The 24,204-nt window shown below is 45.6% G+C and overlaps 2 protein-coding genes across 6 annotated transcripts; both read right to left on the bottom strand.

Moving 5' to 3' along the window:
* Positions 1–905: 905 nt before the first annotated feature.
* LOC148338781 (uncharacterized) lies at positions 906–10,527 on the bottom strand. 3 transcript variants are annotated; one of them, XM_088292477.1, is made up of 33 exons: positions 10,380–10,527; positions 10,233–10,292; positions 9,235–9,300; positions 9,096–9,158; positions 8,976–9,017; positions 8,786–8,812; positions 8,658–8,696; positions 7,721–8,578; positions 7,547–7,648; positions 7,373–7,465; positions 7,230–7,292; positions 7,111–7,170; positions 7,003–7,038; positions 6,848–6,913; positions 6,308–6,352; positions 6,179–6,247; positions 6,023–6,094; positions 5,855–5,941; positions 5,038–5,100; positions 4,853–4,933; positions 4,665–4,775; positions 4,556–4,597; positions 4,430–4,483; positions 4,217–4,309; positions 3,987–4,106; positions 3,809–3,919; positions 3,681–3,722; positions 3,550–3,612; positions 2,369–2,443; positions 2,256–2,295; positions 2,102–2,153; positions 1,682–2,027; positions 906–1,594 (listed from the first exon to the last, which is right to left on the bottom strand). In XM_088292477.1, the coding sequence occupies exons 1-33, from the start codon at positions 10,398–10,400 to the stop codon at positions 1,193–1,195; spliced, it is 3,564 nt and encodes a 1,187-aa protein (XP_088148603.1). In that variant the 5' UTR covers positions 10,401–10,527; the 3' UTR covers positions 906–1,192. The 3 variants fall into 3 exon arrangements, with proteins under 3 accessions (XP_088148603.1, XP_088148601.1, XP_088148602.1); XM_088292475.1 differs by having other exon boundaries at positions 3,809–3,916; positions 10,380–10,418; XM_088292476.1 differs by having other exon boundaries at positions 4,430–4,480; positions 10,380–10,418.
* Positions 10,528–11,042: 515 nt separating this feature from the next.
* On the bottom strand, positions 11,043–21,136 carry ndrg2 (NDRG family member 2). Of its 3 annotated transcripts, none has more exons than XM_088292481.1 (16): positions 20,830–21,124; positions 17,137–17,221; positions 16,128–16,169; positions 15,944–16,049; positions 15,742–15,862; positions 15,584–15,646; positions 15,443–15,503; positions 15,271–15,357; positions 15,138–15,194; positions 14,758–14,861; positions 14,648–14,686; positions 14,514–14,565; positions 14,394–14,441; positions 14,271–14,306; positions 12,725–12,776; positions 11,043–12,641 (listed from the first exon to the last, which is right to left on the bottom strand). In XM_088292481.1, the coding sequence occupies exons 2-16, from the start codon at positions 17,209–17,211 to the stop codon at positions 12,478–12,480; spliced, it is 1,107 nt and encodes a 368-aa protein (XP_088148607.1). In that variant the 5' UTR covers positions 17,212–17,221; positions 20,830–21,124; the 3' UTR covers positions 11,043–12,477. The 3 variants fall into 3 exon arrangements, with proteins under 3 accessions (XP_088148607.1, XP_088148606.1, XP_088148604.1); XM_088292480.1 differs by having other exon boundaries at positions 16,128–16,172; positions 20,830–21,123; XM_088292478.1 differs by having other exon boundaries at positions 14,394–14,565; positions 16,128–16,172; positions 20,830–21,136.
* Between the last annotated feature and the right edge of the window lie 3,068 nt (positions 21,137–24,204).

Here is a 24,204-nt window from a genome sequence, read left to right as displayed (position 1 = left end):
AAACCCTACTTTGAAACCCTAACCCTAATTTGAACCCAGCTTTCAACAAACCCTAACCTGTTTGAAACCCTACTTTGAAACCCTAAACCTAGTATAAATCCGTACTTTGAAACCCAAACCCTAAATTTTTTTTAAAGAAATGACCATGTATAGAAAGGTGGTCTTTTTAAAAAAAAAAAAAAAAAATTGCTTTATCAAATGACCATGTAGAGAAAGGCGGTCTTTATTTTATTTTTTTTTAAATCTTATTTTTTTAAGAAAATCATGGATAGTGGGGCGGTCTTTTTTTTTTTTTTTCTTTTTTAGAAATTACGAAATATAATAAGGCAGTCTTTTTTTTAATCTTATTTTTTTTAATAAATGACCATGTAGAGTAAGGCGATCTTTTTTTTTTTTATTTATTAATTTTTTTTTAAATGACCATGAAACCCAAACCAGTTTGAAACCCTACTTTGAAACCCTAACCCCAGTGGCGGCATTTGTTTCGTAAGGCGGTCTTTTTTAAATTTTTTTAATTTCTTTATCAAATGACCATGTAGAGAAAGGCGGTCTTTTTATTTTTTTTCCTTTTTTTTTTTTTTTTTAGAAATGACAAAGTATAGTAAGGCAGTCTTTATTTTTTTAATCTTATTTTAAATTTAATTCAGAACGTTTCTTACTCCAATTCTGAGACAGTTCGCATTCCCCCTGGCTGAACTCATGCTTGCATGTCTGCAGAGAAGTTTAATAACATTATTTTAAATCCAAACCACTGACATGCATGCAGGAGTTTGTCAGCTTTTATTTTAAAGGTGGCCAACCTTCAGCCATACGTGACCTTTTTTTTTTTTTAAAACTGCATTCAAATGTGTGCAGTTGCATGCTGCACGGATAAATTGTACAAGAAAAGGATTCTCTCAAACAAGTGTGAACAGATCATGACAGACCATGTTTATTCGCTTATATAATTACATGAGTGAACATTTCTCAAATGGTGTTCTATACATAAACAAGTATACATGTATACATAAACTAAGACACCTCCAGTATATTAGTGGTGCCTAAATGTAATCCTTTATTGGATAGCAGAGAAATTGCCTTACAATCAGATGCGCTGCAAATGTATTCAATCAATTTCATATTGATGACTTCAACTTGACATGACGTTGCAGTCTTTACAGTCTTCAAACAGGTCCATGTTTATGCTTGACAATTAAAAGTTCCCAATGGCCTTCTGGAGCTCCTCCCTGATGGCGTTGAGCTCCACCACTCCATCATTGAGCATATTGGCCGCCTCTTTGATACGAGCCACCACTTCCTTCTTGAAGGGTCTCTTCGGGTTCCGCGAGTCCTTGAAGTACTTTTCCATGCCGCCGTTAAGTCCTTGGACCAGTTGTAAGATGGCGTCCGTCACCTCCACGGCTCGCATGACGGGCGAGTCCACCAAGCTGATCATCTGCACCGCCTTGCGCACCTCCCAGTCCTCAGAATAGTGCTGCGTGCCGGACCGGAGGAAAGGATGCCCGCGCAGTTTGTACAGTCCGTGATTGACAAAGTGAAGAATCTCGGCCAAGGCCCGGAACTCAAATTCATACTGTTGCAGCACCGCCTCCACCTGCAAACCAGCGCACGTTGCCACAGACCTTCGTATGGATATCAAGAATATGCAATAAAGGCTTGAAGGTCTTTCCATCGCGCTTACCTTCTTGCGCTCCTGCGTGCTGTTGACATTATTCGATATGGACGCGGAAGCCGAAGTGATCCCTCCGGCGGTGGCCACGCCCACCCCGACGGCTGTGACGATGAGAGAGGCGCCTAAGGTGAACGGTGCCAAGGCCAGGCCGGCGATGGCCGTCACGCCGCCGACGGCCGCCGTGGTACTGCCGGTGATGCCGGCCGCTTTGGTTTTCTGGTGGAAGGTGCTAAGTTGGTCGGCGAGGGCGTGGAGCTTCACCACGTGCTGCCAGAAGACCTCGGCGCGCTCCGTGAAAACCTTGTTGAACACGCACAGGCCTCGGTTCACCTTGTCGGCCAAAACGGTGAAGGACCTGTCGGAGGTAAAAGTTGGTGAGCTGCCAAGTTCTGAAGAGAGGGGGAGATCGGAGCACTTGGAAGCACATACTCGGAGTCATCGAGCTGTTTGGTCTCGTCGTCCGATGGCAACTCGTCCCATTCTGGAAGACAACCCGGCGACAGACCGCAGATGAACACGTGAGAAACAGCTCTCCAAAAGTTTGCAGACTATCGCGATTTTCCGTTTTTCTCCGGTGACTCACTCTCTACGGTGTACCACCACGCCATCAAGCTGTCCGTCTCCTGCGACGAAAGAAAGACAATGAGAACAACGAGCTGACGGCGCTGGCGTGACGCACGTCGATAATGCACTGACCCCGTCGCCTTCTCCGTCGCCGTCCTCCAGGCCCGCCGCCACACGCTCGTCCTTCTGCGCCGCCATCCACTCGGCCTGGAACCCCAAAAAAAAAAAAGAATAGAATGAAATTTTTTTGTCATGTAAGAGTAGAGAGCAATGAAAAATCATTTAAAACAACCCGTTCAAGAGATTAAAAAAAAAAAAATAATGACCAGCAGAGGGAGACAAAACGAAGAGATTTGCCAAAACAGTGCACATTTCCTTTGATGAAAAAGAAAATATAAGGAAAGGTGAGGCGGGGAAAAAAAAAAATCCAAGCTTTGCTCTCATCACGGAGGCGCACAGTATGGGACTGGGAAAAATAAAACATTGCACATGAATAGGACATCTACACAACATAACTCAATTACTTGCGCATGTGATGAGGAGGCGGTGACGGCAAAAGCGCACGAGAATGAGATGAGGGGTGCTGCGCCAGCATCCGACATCAAAAAACGAGTCCGAAATACCGGTGGTTTTGGAAACAGACTGTCAATAATTTCAATCTGCCTTTCTACGGAGAGTTCAACGGGCAATTCTTCAGTTCAAGTGTCTCAGATGTTGCATTCAACCCGCAATTGAGTTCACTCGTGCCGAGTGTTGACCTGCACGCCGCAGTCCATCAAACACGACCGGCATCCAACCATGATCGGAATCACTTTATCCCCACGAGAGTCGCAGGTGTGCTGGAGCCTAACCCAGCCGTCTTCGGACAGTAGGCGGGGCTACATCATGAACTGGTTGCCAGCCAACCGCAGGGCACACAAAGACAAACAACCATTCACACCCAAAGCAGGATTTTTGGGAGAAAGTTGCCGCAGGGAGGCTGGAATGATCACTTCGACGCAAGACTGCACAAGGCCGTCAGCAAGCGGAGGGGAGCAGAGTTCGTCGAGAGCCAAGAAGACGGGCGATAAGAAAGTCATTACGTCTCTCAGCAGTCAACACGTCTCTGAGTAAATAATGAAAAAAATTCCAAAAAAAACCACGGGTCGTTGCGTCATGACAGACAGTGAGCGCTATGTTGCCGTGCCAGTTGGCAGAGACCGAAAAAACTAAACACGGACTTCTTGTGTGTTTACATTCCACGCGCTGCACTTCCAGCTTTTCGCAATTTGCGTCTTCAAAAGGAAGTCATCGGATGAGCATCCCAAACTGACCTGTGCCGCCTCAGACAGGTGGTTGACTGCCACGTCCTCCGCAGTGGCTTCCCACACTTTGTTCTGCCAAGAGACACAATTAGAAACACGCCTGATCACAAAAAGCGTCAATTAGCGCTCATGCCGCTCACCTTTGCTTTGTGCTTGCGAAAGACTTTACGCTTCACCTTTTTCTGTCGAGGAAGAGCAAGAGTGTGGTGAGTCGCTCGCCGGCGTCAAAGAACCTAACAAGGTGATCCCGTCCGTCCCCGACGTTTACCGGTTTGTGAAAGCCCAGCTCATCCTGTTTGTAGTTGTAGTCCACTACGGGATCCGCGTGTTGTCCTCCGCTCAAGGAACCGTCGTCCTCATCCGGCCAGTTGTCCGCCTGCTGACGTTTAAATCCATAAAAGAAGCCAAAGCACGTTCAACGAACATCAAATCCAAAAAAAACGTACCCAGGATGTCTGTGCGAAAGCAGCTTGGCCAAACGTCATCGGCTCGTCCGGTGCAGGGGAACTGCGGCTTGGCTTTGGTTTGCGCGGCAGCGGGACCGGGGCCTTGAACTTGTTCTTTTTCTACATAGAAACAAATATTGACGATGACATGTAAGTATTACCGAGGACCAATGACGGTGAGGAATCTGTGAAATAACGAAAAAGAAAAAAAACAAAACAAGCAAACAAACCCCTGTGTAGTTGTCTGCCACAGTCGGCGCGTCGTAGTTGAGCTGCTCTGCTGGGAAGTTGTTTTGTTTGGGATGTAGGACAGGCACGTCCTCCTTGTACACGCACAAAAAAAAAAAAAAAAAAAAAAAAGACGTGACGCTTCGTTTCCTTCACAAACAACAATGCACTTGATTGTCTTCATGTATGAAAAAAAAACAAAAAACGACACGTACCTGGCTGCCAGAATGAAGCCTTTTCATCTCATCCATGTTGTCAAAGCTGCGCTTCTGGGACAATATCGATTTTATTTCATTAAAAAAGTCAAAAAACAAGAGTGCATGCCAGGTGTTTGACGGTACCTGCCACATGTCAGCACCACCGAAAAACTGCTCTTCTCTGTCCTGGAGGAAGTCAAAGACACGAGACTGTAGATCACATGACATCGCATGAACTCATTTTCGTCGGTACCGTCGAGTCCTGGCGAGGGGTGTAGCCATGCGCCCCCTGGGGCAGCTCTTCGCGAGAATGACTAAATCCTTTATGAGGGCCAAACTTCATCTTTATCTTCTTTTTGCTTTTCTGGAGAGGAAACGCACATTAGCAATGCGCTCAACCTGCAAACTGCTTGGAAAGATTCGTGCATTTGACAGACTTACGCCGGTGTAGGCGTCCGCCTCGTCCAGTTGCGCTCGCGCCATCTCCTCTTCCTCACCTTTGTCGTAATCAAACATGGCCTCCTGCAAAAGAGCGGCATTAGTGTGTTGTTGTGGGCAGCTGCTTGGGAATGCATTCGTGATCGTACGAAAGGGGTGGCTGCCTGCCAATCGCGGAACATCAATACCTGGGAGTGCCATCTCAGGGTAGATTCTTTCATGTTCCTTTTTTTCTTGAGGAAGTTGTCGTCCTGTCGTGTGACGAGAGGCACGTAAGCGGGGAGAACAGTTGACGTGTTTGCATGTGTTCACTTCAGCAATGACTGTATTTTGCCGCTACTTTTTTCTGAGATTTTGAACCACTAATAGAACCGTGTAGCGTTTTTTGTGGATTTTTCTTTCACCAGTAGTTCTATAGTTGAGAAAATACACAAAATCTTTTTTTTTCCTCTTGGGTCTGTTCTGTTTTAACTCATTTAATCCCAGACATTTTCACTAGAAGAAACCCCTCAATTCCAGCGTTTTTCTGGATTTTCACTGATTTTGCGAGGCGAATAGAATATTGTGTTGTAATGCGATAAAAACACGGAGCAATGACGCAAAAAAAGACAAAGACGTATAAATACGTCTTTGGGAGGAGGGGACTACGTTTTTTGAAACGTATATGTATGTTTTATGGATTGAATGAGTTAATCAGCAAAGTTGATGACGAGTTAAAAGGCACTGTTTGAACAATTTGTTTATACACCTTTATGTGTATTTACAGTACAAAATCGTTCTGTACATGCAATAAACAAATTTTTTTCAACATCGAAAACTGCAGACTATAGCCATAGCCTGGTACGGCGTGTATGTATATATATATATATATATATATATATATATATATATATACACATATTTATTTTTTTTATTTTTATTTTTTTTTATTCATTTTTTTTCTCCAAAAAAAGAGTTGCTGCGGCTTATATAAATGTGCACCTTATAGTCCGTAAATTACAGTACCTTGCTAGCTGTAGCCGGAAGTCGCTGGACGAGGCTGGTGGACGCACGCCTCAGCAGCTTGTTGACGGTGTTTTTCAGCGGCTTTTTCTAGAGAAGAAAAAGAGGTTAAGGGAGTCAGACTTGGAAGACACAAAAAAAAAAATTTGAAGGGTACGGAAAAAGTCTTACTTTGCCCTCAGACCAACTTTGCTCTCCATCTTCCCTCTTGGCTGACGGGACGTTCATCTCGTAGAAATTGCCCTGAAAGAAATAAGAGCAAAAATTAAGACACAGGAAGGATTCGCCTTCATCTCACTTCACTTCAAATGATGCCGGCTGATTTACCTTTGAGTATTTCCCTTGAGCGGGTAAAGTCCAGCTCCGGTCATCCTTCATGTCATCAAACAGTTTATCCTGGCGAGGAACATATTTGGAATCACACTTGAAATTCTCACTATGAGCTGATTGTTGTACCTTTGAGCCTCCTCTGGTCAACAACAAAAACTTCTTGTCCTTTTTCTGTGAAAGATGTAAACAAGGAGATGAATGAAGAAGCGTTGACGTCGTAAAGCAAGCAAGACGGAAATCGTTGTGCGGGATAAAACAACTCGCGTCAGCAGAAATATTTGGGTCGGTTTTTTACGGCGCTAGAATTTTTGCTCGAAAGGAAAGTGTCTCGAAACAGAATCGTGGAATACCACCAATGATGAGAACGCAAAATTTCTATTCCAGGACCGAAAGGATTCAGCGGATGCTTCGGAACCTGTCTCGCCTTCAGGTCCACGACCTCTCGCTTGACGTCTTTGAGAAACCTGAAGACGATAGACTCTCAAGCGTCTGCTGGATCGAGCTTTGTGGATTTCGGTTTCCAGTGCAGCCAGGGACAGACTTTCCATGGCTTTGCTCAAACACAAATCAAACGCCTTGACTCTTCAACTGAATTGCTCTTCACGAACTAAGAAAAAAAAAAAAAAGTGTTCGGAATCTGAAGTGCACAAATGCTCATGCTATCACCTTGACGGATACGACAGCATCTTCCTGATCTTCTCCTCTTGCTCCTTCCTCGGACTCCTTCATGACCTGAAAGGAGAAGCTCAGCTTGGTTGCTTTGACTCTCGACTAACGCATCCAAAAAATTTTTTTTTTAAAAATGCAACGTCGCCACTCACCCTCAGGGATTCGCGGCGGAGTCGAAGTTTTCCGGACTGGGAAGACAAAAACCACAAAAATGGGCGCCGATGTGAAAAGCGGCGAAAGTGCGACCGAAGTTGACTTACTGGTTTGAAGTCGGGCTGGGACTGAGGACTGTCTTCCGGCCAGTCTTCCACACACTTTTCCTGTCAAGACATTCCACTTGTTGCATTCACAAAACAATCAACATTTCCTCGGCGCTCACCTGTCCAATCAGGAGGATGTCCTCAAAGACGTCGCAGTCCTCCCGTTTGAGCGCTTTCTCGTCCTAAGAGACACGCAAAGACAATCAGCTTGGATGGGTATTTGGATCCAGCACACGCTGCCGTCCGCAACCACGCGGCGCACCTGAGGCTTGCTTGTGGCGCCGATGACGGAAACAGGGAGCGCTTTGGTCGGTTTCGGAGGAGGTTTTGGTGGCCCGCTTGGGTCAGGCTCGAACTTGACGAGCAGAAGAAGGTTATTCACGCGGCACCGACCAACAGACGGCTCGCAATGCTGACGGAGGTGACGACCGTTTACCATGTACGCCGGTTTGGTGGACTTATCCGGCACGGGGGGCTTGCCCAGCCTGGGGGGTCTGGAACGAGGAAGCGGCTTCGGCGGGCGCCGGGTGAGCGTCACCTGGTGACGTCCAAGGAGACATTTAGAAAGAGGAAACATGATTTGAAATCGCAAAGAGCAAACGCTACACACGTGATCCAACTCGGTCGGCGAGGAGTCGGGCGACGCACTCAGATTCCGGGCCTGGCTGAAGGGGGTTGGTCGGAGGATTCCGTGTTTGCTTCCTTGAGGAGTGGCGAGCACTACGTCACGTGGCGCGTCAGAATACATGGATGGGACGCTCCACTCCGAGAGGTCCGACGTTGATTTGGTCAAACCGCTCCCGGCGAACGTTTCGAAATATTCCTTGCTGTTGGGACTCTTGGCGACGAACTCGCTCGAACTGCCGCCATCTGTGAATAGCTCCTTGACGATCGTGCTCGAGGCATTCGACGAAGGGGAGAATACATCCACATCTGATCCGGATAATCCGGAATAAGACAATTTGTCGTCATGTGAGGATTTTCCACCGTTGGTCTGAAACAAATGTGACGCAGTGGTTGAGGACGCGTAAAACGGATTCCCGGGAGGATCACTTGAAGAGCCGAACAGATCGTCCGTCGTGTTGGAAGAAGACTGAAATGGAGGTTTATCCGAGACTTTCCCTGACGATGCCTCGCGGCTAAAATCCTCTGGAGAACCTCGTAAAAGATCCTGCAGGCTGGCGCTCTGCAGGTTCTTGAAGAAGTCCTCAGGACGGTTTTCGGTCGCGGTGCGTGATTGCCCAGCAGCGGCGTCACTTTGAGATGTGGGAAATCTGTCCGCCATGTGGTCTAAGATGAAGTTGTCGCTCAGGTGCTTCTGAACTTCAGACGCCGTGGCTTCATTTTCCTGCCAAGCCAAAGGAGAACGCTCGAATTCCGGCAGAGGAACGACGTGGCCATCCGATCGCGCTTGTTGATACGATTTGCGTCCAACATCCTCGCCTTCGCCATACTTGTTCGCAGACTCCTAACGTGACGATTGGAAGGGGGAAAAAAAAAATGAGCCGCTGTCGAGAAACCGATCAAGAAATGTTGCTGGTTCGTACCAATTGATAGGAATAAAACGGGTTACTGTAGGCTACGGGCTGCAGGGAATAAAAGCGAAAAGCATGTTAAATTGGATGCGGATCATCTCACAAGTCAAGATGTGTGAGGTGGGCGGCATCAACGGTACCTGAGGGCTTGACCCGTGTGCTCCGTTCTATAACATGAAAGCTACACATTAACAAAGGCGACTTGCAAACTGGTTGTGCACATCACCAAGTGTGAGTAAAAGGCGAAAACCAGGAAAAAAAAAAAAAAAAGGGCGTGTCGTGAGATTGGGTGGAGGAAGCAAGCAATCCAAAAAATCATTTTGACCTCACCTGTGTCAGATCACTGGTAGGGGTCACGTTTGCCAAAGAGTCCTATCAAAAAAAAAAAAATCTATTGTTAACACAAATTTCCAGTGTGCATACGATATCACTTTAAAAATCTTCTCTCACTTGGTTGCTTCGCGAGCCCTCCGCAGGCGACCAGCCGGAGTCTGAAGGCGACGGAATGACAGCCTGAGGACAACGAAGCGGATGATTAGTCCCGTCCCGTCGTCACGGAAAAATGGGACGCTGGCAAAGCGATAATTACCTGCTGCTGATTGAGGAACGGGCTTTGAGGGATTTTCTTGAGCATGTTTTGCAGCACCACAATACTCTGCAAAAACAATGACTCAGTTTTCTAGTAAAGCAGTACGAGACAATAAGCGCGGTGACAAAGAAATCAGGTCAGGTGGTGTCATTGGACAATTTGTTGTTTACTTCTAAATGATAGAGCAGACGGGCCTCTGCGAATGGTGTGCGCTCAATAAGATATTTAAACGTTGACGCCACTCTCACTTTCCTTTTCGTGCAGTGCAGTTCTGTTGTATTTAACTTTTTAGTACAATATTTACAAATATTTACTTAGGTAGAAAATGGCTATTGCGTAAAATACATTTTAATTAAATTAATAAGCACATCATTTTCTCCATTGGGGGTGCCTCATGAAAGCATCCAATTTCACTTTACTTGGTCAGATTTTTTTTTTTTATTGTCTTTGCTCATCTATGTCAGCTATTATTAGTGCAAGTCAGAACAATGAAATGCTTTTCTATTCGCAGAAGGTACTAATAACCTTTTGTGTGCCCATGTTGCCATTCATAGAACATAATAAATCAAACCAAGACAAACTCATCATCACTTCAGTATTCATACTTCTTGAGAGAATTTTCTAAACTGCCTTGACTAAACAACTGCCCAGACTACTAGTTCGACCACAAAATTTCCCATACTTGATGCCAGACCACAACTGCTATAATAGGCCGCTGTACTTCATAATATATGGTAATATACAAAATACAGTATATGTGCCATATTACTTTTTATCTCGACTCGGTGATGTATATTAAAAGCTAAAAGCTAAAGCTAAACGTTAATTGTGAAAAAAGAAGATATAAAAAAAAAATGTAAGTTGAGTTTAAACGATGATGTCACATGATAAAGTGCATGACGATGCAAAACACTCGTTCTCAGTGGCGTGCTTCCTGAGTACAATAACATGGATGACAACAATCCGAGAAATAATAATAATAATAAATAATAATTTACGGGTCGTCTTTGGATGAGGTCGCTCTCCCCCCGCTCGCCGTTCGCCCCCTCCTCAGCCTCCTAATTTGAACAACATTGAAACCAGATCAAACTCTCACAAGAATAAAAGTGAGCAGGAGAGTAAGCGTCATATTGTTCGCAACTTACCGTGCTCGTAACGGCTCTCATGTTTTGTCTTTTTACTCGCTTTTTGCTCGTTTCTCCGGTTGTTTGTGCTCATTTACCATCCAGCTGCTGAACGCACCTGTGTCAAGTCACCGTGTGGACGGCGCAACATCCGCTATTTGCCTTTCAGCGTAAAGGTCCCATCCAGGAGTGGTGACAAAAAGGGTTCAGAAGTCGTGCTAAAGTGCTACTTTTAATCGGATTTAAAAATAAAGATGAGGGACTTAATTTTTCCCCCAGGTTCGTCGCTCCTGATATGTTTTATTCCTATGTTGTGCGTGTCGCAAATTAAAGTTGAGTGACGCATTTCCGGTTTGTGTCTGACAAAGTTGACTTGACACAGGTGCCTGCGTCCTCTTTGACTTCGAGCAAGCCTCAAATCTGGAAGATCACAATGTAAACCGACCGGTTGTCCTCGCCCTGCTGCTCTTTCGTAATGATCCACCTCCACCCTAACTTAAAATTGAATTGAATTTAACATGAAAACAAACTTTATAGGTTAAGGGTCAAATCATTGTACATGGACACGCTGCTTGCAGACACCTGAATGACTTCACAATTTAATCTGAACGCTTAATGGTGGATTTGAATGGAATTGTGCTTGCAAAAAAAAAAGCATGTTGACAGTTGCAAAGACACAAGATGTCCATTGTAAGTTTTTATTGACGTCTATGTTGCACACTTACTTTTGTCACACAAGTAAATGGGATTGCATTTTCTTTTCAAAGTTTATTACATGACTTTGCCTAACGCAAAATAAAATATGTATAATAAAGTTACAAGTGAAATATCACACAGTGGACTAAATGAGCACTTGGGGAAAGATCCTCACAAAGATGAGACACACAACTAGGGAAAAAATAAGGACAAAACGTCACACATCCATTTTTAAATCATCACGTGAGAGCTGCTCATGTTCCCTTTTTTTATTCACTTCCTTTGCCTTCACTTTGGCTGAAACCTTCAACATTGTTTTTCTTCTTCAAAGTATACCTTTATTAACAACACAAAATGTGTCAGCCTCAGTCCACGTACGTTTGTTGAAAACACGGCTAACGGACCTCCTGGCAGTGCTTTAGCTTTCCTTTACCTCGGCGAGCGTCTTCCCCGCTTAATCTTTTGGAAGGTTCGCAACACTGCAGATATTTTGACTCCAGTTGCATGTGAGAAAGGATTCAAATGTAAAACCAATCTAGAATACAAACTGATTATCGCTCACTTTTTAAAAGTGTCTCATTGCATTGCTGGCAGTGACATTTTAGCAGTACAGCACTTTCTTAACAACATGGCGGTTGTGAGGAGTTGCTTTGAGCGCACATAAACTCAAGTATGGCGGCTGGGTTTCGTTAAGAGGTATCTGAGGTTTGGAGAGTGTAAAACCCAAAAGATAACGCAGTGATCCCTCGCGTGCTACGTAGCGACGTCACTGCGCATCCTGGACACAGTGCGGGGACTGGAAGCACTCGGCAAGCGACCGGCGTCCTCACGTTTGCCGTCTGACGCATATTACGAGTAGTCATTGGATGAACGAGCAGCCTTGAAAAGCCGACACCCACCCAAAAAAAAAAAAAAAGAAAAGCTCCCCGTCTGTCTCCTTGGTTGGAAACACAAAACGGCAAACGTAGGCTGGAAGACGTAACAACAGTACAAATATGCTAACGTAAACTAGGCTAAGGAGTCGAAATGAAAAAGTAGCTCGGAAGGTCGTCAAGACATGATTTCTGCTATCGGCTACCGTTTGTGTACAGCACATCAGTTGTCAGCTTCTTTTTAGGACTAGGACTATGAGTTAGGGCCTCTAGCGACCTCATACTTGTGCTAATTTAAAGGGCTAACAACAGAGCTGGGGGGCGCCATGTTGTGCCCACCTCCATTTATTCACAAAGAATCTTTTCTTTCCTTTTGGACAGCGGGGATGCAAGGATTTGGACGACTGATGTTTCCCCCCTTTTCCCTTTGCGATTTTTTTCCTGCCTAGCTGGGGAATGACGGGAGTTGTGACAATGAAGGGAACCCATTGGTCTCGACCTTTTTCCATCTCTCCTGGCTTTCTCCCCCCCCGTCCGCGCCCGCCTTCTCTTCAGCAGGACACCTCCATGGTCTGTGAGGGGCTGGGCGGCATCTGCCCCCCCTGCGAGCCCTGGGAAAGCGTGCGCGAGCGCGAGCGAGAGCCCTCCATGGAGTACGAGGACGACAGCGAGGTGGTGCGTGAGCGGGACAGGCGGGTCATGCAAGATGAAGCCACTGCGGGCACAACAGGCCAGGCGGGCAGGTTAGAGCGCGCACGTGGCACACACGCAGAAAGGAAACGCGCGGCGCTCACTTACTGTAGCCCATTCCCTGGATGAAGTACTTGAACGCCTCGGTCAGTTTTGCAGGCTGCAAAGGAAAAGATTCTCCCGTCAAATGTGCACTTTTCACTCGTCGGAACAGGACGTACAGAGGCGCCTTGAGATGCGAGCGACAAAATAGTTTACAGATTTGAGCTGTCAATCAGATGATTGCGAACGGTGTGTGGATGTAGTGAACTCAATGCAGTTTGGCAAATAGCCAACAATTCGTCAGAAACGAGGCTTCAAGCTCTGTTATGTCACACCAAGCAGTAGCTTAAAAAAAAAAAAAGAAAACAGAAACCACATAATTACACGTGTATTTAAAAACAACCACAATTTTTGTGATGGGAATGTCCGCTGAGCTTAATGCTGTGAAACAACATTGAAAGTCATGGTTTTAGAAGCCATGGATATTTAAACACAATTGTGGAGCAGCACATTTATACAAATATATATTAACATTATTCACAGGCATATACTGTTTTTTTACGGCCAAAAGACGCAATGTATCAAAGGGTGCAGCACCAGTTGAGGGTGCTATTTCTGTGATTAATACTTAAACTGGGCGCGCATGCTAGCTCGCGCATGCTAGCTCGCGCATGCTAGCTCGCGCATGCTAGCTCGCGCATGCTAGCTCGCGCATGCTAGCTCGCGCATGCTAGCTCGCGCATGCTAGCTCGCGCATGCTAGCTCGCGCATGCTAGCTCGCGCATGCTAGCTCGCGCATGCTAGCTCGCGCATGCTAGCTCGCGCATGCTAGCTCGCGCATGCTAGCTCGCGCATGCTAGCTCGCGCATGCTAGCTCGCGCATGCTAGCTCGCGCATGCTAGCACCCATGTGACTAAGGGATTTCTGCCAGGAGCAGCACCTCAGACCAATGAGAGTCTTTGCCGTGTGTCTCGGCATAACTGCATTTTACTACCACCAGGCAGTAATAAAAAAAAAAAAAAAAAAGAAGGAGCAGCACATCAAATAGGATTCCAGAATTACCCATAGCGCACAAACTGTTTCACTTTAAATTCTATTTAATAATCAGTCAGTTGTAGAATAGATTTTAAAATTCTGCTACTGGTCCTGAATAAATAAAAGAAACGCTAACGGACTACAAGCCAGTAGGGCACTGAGGTTTGCAGACCGAGGTCAAATTAGTGGAGCTCAGAGTTCAAAGCAAACATGGTGAAGCAGCATTTAGATGTTATGCGGCACACAAAAGAAATAAGTTGCCAACGAGCGATTTTTTTTCATTTCTTTCCTTTTAAATGTCTGTTTTGTTTGTAAATGTGCTTTTCTCAAGCACATTGAGTTAGCTTGAGAAGGAAATAAGTATTAAATTGCCTTGCCTTAATTATGCTATTATTCAGTTTTTTATGAAATAAAATATTACAAAATGCTATTTTTCATTACGACAAAAGAAAAAAAAAAGTTTAAGAGGATTATGACCTTTCCATTCATTTCAATGGAGAGCTGATTTGAAATAAAGTGTTTTGAGTCAATCTAAATCTCAAGGCACCACAAAAGTGACATTTTAAATTTGCATTACCTGAGTGAGCTGAGGGAGGCCGCCAGCGTCAGCCATCTGAGGAAACAAGGGATGGTGCAAAAAAAAAAAAAAAGAAATTGTCACGACAACGATATTGGCAGAGAAGGAAAGCAAGAACGTCACCTTGAGGAAGGAGGTGGTTGTGGGGTCCAGTTTGCTGTTGCATTCCACCTGTCGAGTGACAAACAAACTGTGAGAATTGTGATGAGGTCGACGAGGCGGCTTGCTACTCGCTACACTTACGGCGGCGTCCTCGTACGGCGCTTGGTCCCCCACCACCAACATGACGGGACACCTGAGCGGCCGCACAGAGAGAAAACATTCATCAACCGGACAAATCAAATGATTTGAATTATATCAATAAATAAAAACGGTACTTGAAGGTGCTACTGCGGTCCAGGTTCAAATCTCTGCGGCTGTAGGGATAAAGAAGGTGTGATTGCCGTGGGTGCCATTTGTCTGCAACTTTTTGTGCGTGTGAGATGACCTGTTGTAAGTTTTCCAGAAGAGTTCGATGTTGAGCCGGTGAGGCGCTTTGTTGATGCGCTCTCTGTGAGACTGCACCACGTCTGTGTTGGAGGACAGCTCCTCCTGAGGGGCGTGCATGTTACATGCGCACGTGCCAATTTACAGATGCGAGAGAAAGCCCCAGAAATTTAAAGAAAAAAAATTGGGTTATCATTTCAGACGCAAAGGGAGAGAAAACAATATTTGGAAAGATGGTGTGGGGGTAAAAAAAAACAAAAAAAAAAAACACCACATGGCTGTCACAAAGGCGCAATAAGTGTGTGCGAATGAGAAATTCAAACTTTCGCACGTACAGGCTGTTCGTGAGTGTGTGTACATGCGTTTCTGAAAGCGACGCACCTGGCTGAAGAGGTGCGTCATGATCTGCTCGGTGAGCGAAGACGTCACCGAGCTGAGCTGCGGACATGGAATCGTTCACATCCGTCAACCCTCAGCTAAGCGACAGCACCATCCATCAAGAGTGGCTGCTTACCTTTTGGGCCGCCCAGTCCATCCAACCTCGGGCGTTTGTGTCGATGTTGACCAGAACCAAACCCTCCACAGAATCTGGGTTAGCGAGCTACAAACAGACACAAAGAAGAAATGACGGGACATCTTTTTTTTTTTTTTTTTTTTTAAAAGGGGGACCGGCCGTCGATGCTCACCGTGAATTTGGTCAAGATGTAGGCTCCGGCGCCCACGCCCACTCCAATTACGGTACGGAAGCTGCGGGATACGAGGACGACTTTAACACGGGGACACCTTCGCAAGTGAGCGGCGACACCCTGTGCTTGTTTTGAACTTACTTGAAGAACTGCAGAACGGCAGGGATCATCTCGGCGATGGTCTCCATGGATGGGTACTGGTAGCTGTTGGTAAAGAGAGGGTCAACATTTATCACGCGGATCTCCAAATTCAAAATGATTCCGTGAAAAATGAGGACAACGAGGGAGTGTAAACTCACCCGGCCGGGTAAACAGCCGCCCCGTCCTCTTGACCCGGCGCATCGATGTGGATCAGCGTAAAATTTTTAACGATCTCTTGCATCTCCTCAAACTTGAATAAGGACAGGAAGCAGCTCTTGCCTGCCAACGCGACAGAGAGACGTGAACGGCGTGCGCGGCCAAGAAAACAACAACAGCGGCAGCGACGAGGGAGCCACGCACTGTCCAGGCCGACGTCGTGGAAGGTGAGGATGGCGGGCCGGCGGCTGTTCCGGGTGCCGTGAAGGGTGACGTGCAGGATGCCGTGAGGGGTCTCCACGCTGTGTTCCTGCAAACGGACGCACAAGAGTTCATGCTGATCCTGCACCCGGTCGCACGTTAAGATCACGGCGTGCCGTATTCTCACCTGGCCCTGGTCCAGGAGGATCCTGGCTGCCAGCTCAGCATCCTGCTGGAAAACACAGGAAGACAAAAGTACACTTTCCCATTGGACAAGTTTTGACACTTTTTGCTTTGTGTTGCGAGCCGAAATTTTGAAGTTCTTCGTCAGTCCGGCACCAGATGGTGGCAACAAATAACGCAACTCATTTCACATTAAGCAGCAGTTTGGCACAAAGGGCTCACATCAAACGGTTTGTTGCCACTCCCAGGTGACGTCAACTGTCAGACGTTGAGTAATTCAATTAACCATTAGACAAAATTAATGCTAACACAGCCAAACAAAACTAGCCACAATGTGTTACTGAATGATATTGCAGCCGACCAAGTCACTTATTTGTGAGACTCTTCTTCACGTACAATGCATATCAGTATTATACTGCACTCTGGTGGCCAAGTCAGGCTAGCCGAAAGTTGCTGCTCGATTAATTAATCATAATTCACATAAACCCCAGAATGCAATTTTTCTTCAATAAAACCTCAAAAATGCTAAATATCAGTTTTTATTGAGGGGCTTGAACAGATTCTTCAATTTCCAGTCATTCCAACGGGAAAATACGATACAAGAGGTTTGAGTCATAAATGTGGTGATCAAATGGACAAGACACCGCTGTCTTCAGACTGTGTCGGCTTGTACTTCCACCTTTTGCCACCAGGAGTCAGTAGCGAGAGGTTACGAGCAACATCAGCAGGAGCAAAACCGGAGAGACCACCTCCCACCACCACCACCTCCTCCAAACTCCCCCAGGGCTTTGACGTCAAACTAGCTGCATCACAGCCAGCCAGCACTGCAGCACATTCGTGTGCGTCAAACACACACACATGCGCACGCACACACACACACACACATACATACTGTGCTCAAGGATGATAACACACAAAAGCGGGGCAGCTTATTGAAATGGCACGCAGCATGTAGTGTGTACATAGTGTGCGCAACCGTATACATTTGTGTGTGCGTGTGTGTCCTCTCTGACCTTGCTGGAGTCAGCCTGACTAGTGAGCAGCGGCTTCTCCTCCGTGATGGTGATCTCTTGCATTTCCGTCGTCATGGCGATTCGTCTTGGCAGAAGTAGAATGCAGAAGACACCAAAATGTCAAAATGTGCCGACAAACACACACACACACACAGAGAATATGTTGTTGAGTTCTTGTGGCGGCTCATGAAAGTCAATTAGTAATTAGCACCAGCAGAGATGAGAAGAAAAGATTTGGAGTGAATGAACGTGCTCCTCCTAAAGACTTTGCATGTTATCATACAAGCATACGAAAAGCATTTTTGGATTGTTGACGGGACGGCATTTCGAGCAGCTTTAACTAAATGTTTGCCGACTCGGACATATCATGAAAAGTACTCGTCGACGTGCACGGTATGAAGATGTGCGGCCAGACGCGCAAGATGGTGGTCATATGACCACAGTGATAACGCAGCTCCGTCGGTCTAATCTGTTCCCCCTTATATCCTGTCACGTTTTAATCGGCCTAACGCTCCGATCATGGCGGAGCCAGTGAGCACTTCCGCTGTGGTGAGCCCTCATGCCCCTCTCCACAGATTGGTACAGGGACACTCGGGCCACTTTGGATGTCCAAGAGAAGAAGAGAGCAAAAGCAGTCAAACACAAATGGGCCCTCCAGTAGTTCTACACCGGAGTTAAAAAAAAAAAACACGCTTGTTTATTTTTTTTTCTTCATGGAAAACCAATAGCAAGCCCGTAATGTTTGGCCTCATGGCGCGAACCCCTGTTGTGAAGAGACGTGTGACACCATGGCAAGAAATCGATCACGGATCAATGGATTGGATTTGCCAGCAGGAGGCCGATGGGTTTATTTTCAGACACACGTAACGTACCGACGCCGGATTCACAATCGGGAGATTCCTGAGAAAGGTGCAGGAAAATGAGACTAGGCAGTTAGAACTGAGAACAGAGCAGCTTTGTGGCCCGTTAGCATCTGGACGCCAGCCAGCGGGAGAAGAGCTGAGCACCCCAAGCCACCTCGCTCCAGGACCGTCGCTCTCACATACATAAAACATGTTCTCGCACACTAGCGGGTGTGCAGTATCTACGGTGTATGCGGAAGACAGTAAAATTCTGGTCTACGGTGGAGAAACACAAAAAATCTTGTTGATAGCGCATTTATATCTGTCTGTGTGTAAAAATGGAGCTGACTTTTTTTTTTTTTTTTAATTTTCCTAATTTATTTTGAACGCCGCACCACATTGAATAGTCGATCCTCTCTGCTTTCTCGGCTACTCGCGAAATGGAGGAATGCGAAGCACAAAGCGAACGTGCCCCGCTCCAGACATACACTATGTTTACAAATGTCAGCTAAAAGCTGCGCTTTGCTAGGTGGTGCCGCTAAACGCAATCCTTGCTCTCCTCTAAGAAACTAATCCTCGCCTCGGTGGCGGCCAATAAGATGACAAGTGTTATCACAAAAAGGGTAATGAGGACTAACGACTGAGCAAGGAGAAAAAAAACAGGAGAAGTGGAGAAGCTATGCTAACCGCTAAATTAATGTAAAATGGAGACTGTGAGCAGAGAGACATACTTTTTGTGCGTGAACAGGAAATATTTACTTTTAAATAAATCATTCAGAAATATTTTCACTGCAAAGGGATTCAATTTATAATGCGATGTGAATTTTAAGCCATATTGCCTCAGACTTATTAACCAATTGGTCCCTCGCGGCTGAAGCCAGAGAGCAGCCATCTTGCTTTGCTAATCTTACGAACAACTTCTGTTCGGTTTCAGATTAAAACACACTTAATAGTGTTTTATGCCAGAATCCCTTAATTGATCATTGAGAGCCTCTAAAACAAGTGTGGGCAAACTATGGCCCGGGGGCCACATGCGGCCCGTTAAAAGTTTTAATCCGGCGCGCCAAACTTGAAAAAAAATTAAATGAATAAACCTTGTTAATGTTTTATTTTCTAAATACTGTGGTGTGTCAAACACAGATATTTTGTTGTAATGCTCTTGTTCATTTTCATTTAATTTTTTCTTTTCTCCGATTTGGTGAGGTTACCGAAACACTCCATCCATCTGCTTCTGGTCCGGCCCCTCTGTCAAATCTTAGAACTGATTGTGGCCCGCCAAGCAAAAAGTTTGCCCACCCCTGCTCTAAAAGAATGAACTTCACTGTTTGCATCGACTGTCCATTCACAGTATGTCATCTAAATTTGGAGAATTGTAACTGGTTAGTTTTATGCTGCAGACGAACCTTAGTGTTTTGATATACCTCACAAGAGAAGATTTCTAACGGCATTCATACAGGTGCAATGTGCAAGTTGCGCTTTTCCCAGACTCATCAATGCAACCACACGTGGAGACTGAGAAATAATAAAAACGCTGCGGTGAAATCAATACATTCAATTTAAGCGCGCTTAGCAACACAAGATGGCCGCCCAACCACGTAAGTAACATTGTTGGTCCATCATAAATATGTCTGTACAAATTGCCCACACAACTTGCAGATCTATCAACGCCAGAGAAAGTCTCAGCCGAGACATCAGTGAGACGGCTTTCCTCGCATGGACTTCCACAAACCGGACACCCACAGAGTCAACGCTGAACAACAACAGCTCAAGTTACAGGAACCCCCAAAACGGACTTTGCAGGAAGTCGAGCCCACGCAGTTGAGCTCAATGTCAAGATTAAAAGTGTTGAAGGCGCACAAGGCAGAGACGCCTTCCTTCAAGATCGCTGCCAATGGCCAAGAAAACAACAAAACGGTCCGGATCGAGATTTGCTCCAACCCTCGTGCACCTTTTTTTTTTTTTTTAGCCAATAGATTTACACAAATTAGAAGCAGTGATGACAACAGAGCTTCGTCGATTCCGTTAATATCGACTTTGGACATGTCAGGTGCAACCACCCAAACATGAGAATTCAGCCCTCCCTATTCACATCACAGGTCATCTGAAGGTCAAATTGTGTTTTTTTCCCCCCACTTTTGTCTATCGAGTTAGGAGGCCTGGAAGCAAAATAACAGCAAGTCCCCCCCCCCTTGCACTTGGTAAGAGGGTGAGTCGCTGTGCATGTCTATGTGTGAGAGACTCCAAATGCGGCATGACTCACGGAATGTGCACGCACGCGCTTGCTGAAAAACAGTCTGTGCGCGTGCCTGTACGTGCACGTGACCCTTCATTCAAATCAAGTGCAGCGTTTCTTTTCTTTTGCCCTCCAGCCAGCTCTGAAAAGGTGGACAAATGAGACACACCCCCATTTGACATTGAGGAGCATTGTATGTGCTGGACCCCCCCCCCTCCGCCGTCCCCCCGTTTCTTCTAAAATTCCACCTATCACCTCTTGAAAACACAAAAAAAAAGAAAATTCGTGCACCAAAAAGAGTTCTGGAAGCTGACCTTAATTTTATGACATGAAAGCGCGTGCACGCTGTTTACTTTAATTGTTCAAGTTCATACAAGAGGAGAATGTCAATAGTGACCTATTTGCAGCTGTCATGATTGGGGGGTGGGGGCGGTGGAGGGGGGGCTATGCCACGTGTGCGCGTCAATAAATGCACACTTGGGAAGTGGACAAAGAGGGTTTTGTGGGGGGAAGGGGTACAGTGACATGCATTCATATTTACAAATCTCTCACGCGCGCGGGTCCAGTTTGTTCTCATTCAAGCGCAGCATCACCGCGACTACATCCGGGTCATGTTACCTGGTTGTGCGGCGCAAGCTTGGAGAAACGGCTCACAACAAGTCCAAGTCGGGCCAACGAGCTCCACACGGGTTCTGGTGCCGATCGACTGGGTCCCAGGTCGTCCGCGTTGGTTTCCGCTCTAGTCCGCTCGTGTTTGCCTCTCCAGCGGGAGCGGAGTTCTGCACAAGGGGGGAGGGGGCGGGACTGGCTGAGCCCGTCAATCAAAAGGCGACATCGAAAGGACTCGGTTGGGGGGTGGCAAGTTCTATGTCCTCACATGCGCCACAAAGCGCTCACAGTGGGTTTATTGTATAGTTCGTTGGAGGTACGCGCGTGCGTGTACACTGCGTGACGTGCCCGCGCGTGCAAGAATGGAGAGGGTCCTGAGGAGCCCCCCCCTTATTTTCAGACTTACAGTGGTACAGTCCAGCCTTGTTTAGCACGCAGATAAACTATCGTTATATAATATATGATATGAAACCACATCAAGAAATTAGGAGAACTTATAAGTAACAATTTGGATATGCACGAAGCTCTTTTAAATCTGGTTTACATAGGCTACTTTAAATTTTAATTGCGTGTATGTATTTATATATTTATTTCGTGCAGTTGGCAACAAAGAAAAGAAAAGAAAAAAATTGTGAAACTGGCCGAAAAAATGTAGGACAAGTACCAGATTTGACATATTCATACATTTAAAAAAAAAGGAATGCGTAGCTGAATGTTGCTTTGAGATAACAGTAATATTCCAATATTCACAGGGGGCTTTTGAAATCGCAATTTAAAATTGAGATAAAACATTGCAAGTATAAATTATATTGTATATAAAGTATATATATATAGGCCTACATACACATATTGGTGTATATATACAGTATACAGGTTGTGCCCCAAAATCTACATACACTTTAAATACAATGAAATTTAAAGTAGGTGTTCATTAAAATTCATTCAATTATATGTTGAACACATACAGGGCACGGTGGGCGATTGGTTAGCACGATGGTGTCAAAGTGCAGAGGTCGTGGGCTCCGGCCTTCCTGTGTGGAGTTTGCATGTTCTCCCCGTGCCTGCTTGGGTTTTCTCCGGGTACTTCGCTTTCCTCCCACATTCCAAGAACATGCATGACAGGTTGATTGGACACTCTGAATTGCCCCGAGGTGTGAGTGTGCGCGTGGATAGTTCGTCTATGTGTGCCCTGTGATTGGCTGGCAACCAGTTCGCTGCCCGAAGACAGCTGGGGTAGGCTGCAGCACCCCGCGACCCTTGTGAGGAGAAGCGGCTTAGATAATGGATACAAAACAATACAATCACACGTTGTTTATATAGCGCATTTCACAACAGCTGAAGCTCTAATTTAGCGCTTTCCATATATGATTTATATAAATTAGCGGAAATTATAACACAAATGAAAACACAAACACATATACAACGGATACCAGAAGAACAGTGACAGTCTCATGTTGTGTCGAAGGCTAAAGAATAATACCAATGTGCTTTCCAAATAATTCAAACGGGACAGAGGGGGGGTTAATCTAGATACATGGATAGAAATAGTACACACGTAGTTTTTTATATATATATATATATATATATATATATATATATAAAATGTGTGTGTGTGAACATTACACATTACCAGCAGTTTACACTCTTATAACAAATTAAATCTGTGTGTGTGTGTGAGTGTGTAATAAATAATACATAAAAAAAAACATAAGCATGCAGGACAACTGCTGCACACATGTCAATCGTGTTGGACATTGCTGGACGCAGGCTGCCAGCTGTCCTGCTCGGACAGATTAACGAGCGAGCCCTCGAGTGATGTAACCCACAAACAACACAGCACGACACAAACACGACACACCTCGAGTGTGTCGCACAGCAGTCACACTTGTGCTTGAGAGTGGGCCTTGTGTATCCAGTTAACACGCGCACACACAGTGTCAAACATTGTGTTTAAGTGGTATCTATTTAGCCTATACATTTATATTCTTTCAAAGCATAATAATAAATAATTGAGATACTAATACGCATCTTACTGAATCATTTATGAAACTCTTCTTCTGTGGGAGTCACTATATCTGCATTATACTGCCCCCAGGTGGCCAAAGTGCGCATGCCAGAAGGAGCAGCACAATTCCTTATAAAGTGAAGCAAATAAATTGAAGCAAAAACGCTTAAATTTTGTTTTTTTTTATATTAAGATCAATTTCATCATTGTCATTTGCTTTTTCAGGCGTCAAGCGACAATTCAACCATGTTGTTATCACCTATCAACTCCAGCGTTTGCGCCTTTGCAAAGTTTCGGCCGAGGATCAATTGGACTTTGGCAAGGTGAAATAAAATCCAATGACGTTACTATGGCAACGTGCTGGTTGCCATCATAATCGGTGAGTGGCTCAAAATAATTGATGCTAGCATGTGTTGACAGGAGACACTCACATGAGTCCTTTCGCCTGATGGGTCAATAAGCCGCAAGGGTGCATTTGTTTCGCTTCACTTCACATGCAGCGCTGGCATTACGCTAATAAACCTCGGGTTCATATTAAAAAGATATCCCCCACCCCCTCGGTCCACACCCCACAATTACTCACACGCACACACACAATGAGGGCCCAGTGGGATTGTTTGATGCTGCAACTTGAAATCAAAAATAGCTTCACAAAAACTGCACATCACAGACGTCCTCTTTAACACTCCATAAGTGCTTTGGAGAAGGAGCGCAAAGAGGTCTTTGAGAGTTTTGTTTTATTGGAGTGTGGGGGGGGGGGGTTTATAGATGAGAAAGAAGTTCTCAGAGATGATGAAGTGTAGCTGTCCGTGTGACTGATAAGATAATATTCCCGTTATTAGTCCCACAATGGGGAAATTCGAGATTCGAACCCAGGCCTCCTGGGGAGACTGGGTCCTGAACGCGGCGCCTTAGACCACTCGGCCATCCTGGCAGTGATGTAAGTACAAGCTCCTTGTGCTTGATTGAGACGGCTTCAAATAAAATGGAAGTGGAGTGGGAGGGGGTGTCAATCTTTTGGGGTTTTTTCAAAGTAAAAAAAAGAAGAAAAAATCGGAGGGGGCTGTTAGTTATTGGCTACCGGCTGACTCCGGTGTGACATCACAATTTGATGACTGACCTACTTTAAGCGCCCGTGACGTTGCATTTATCTCCTCCGTTCTGTAACTCAAAATCCCCCAAAGCCCCCCCCCGCCCCCTGTCCTGCTGAGCCCCATGATTCATTTACACTTGCCAATAACCTCCTTTCCAAAGATGAAAGATGCGCTCATGAATATTCATGCCGTGACACAACAAAACGCTCTGACGAGCTGCGGCCATATGGAACACACCATCGGAGATTAGTGCTACAAACTGCATTTTCAAAAAAGAAAAGAGAG

The sequence above is a fragment of the Idiotropiscis lumnitzeri genome, chromosome 4, assembly GCF_059441095.1.
Source record: "Idiotropiscis lumnitzeri isolate Australia: NSW breed Sydney's pygmy pipehorse chromosome 4, RoL_Ilum_1.0, whole genome shotgun sequence".
Lineage (NCBI taxonomy): Eukaryota > Metazoa > Chordata > Actinopteri > Syngnathiformes > Syngnathidae > Idiotropiscis > Idiotropiscis lumnitzeri.
This window is presented reverse-complemented; position numbering and strand designations above follow the sequence as displayed.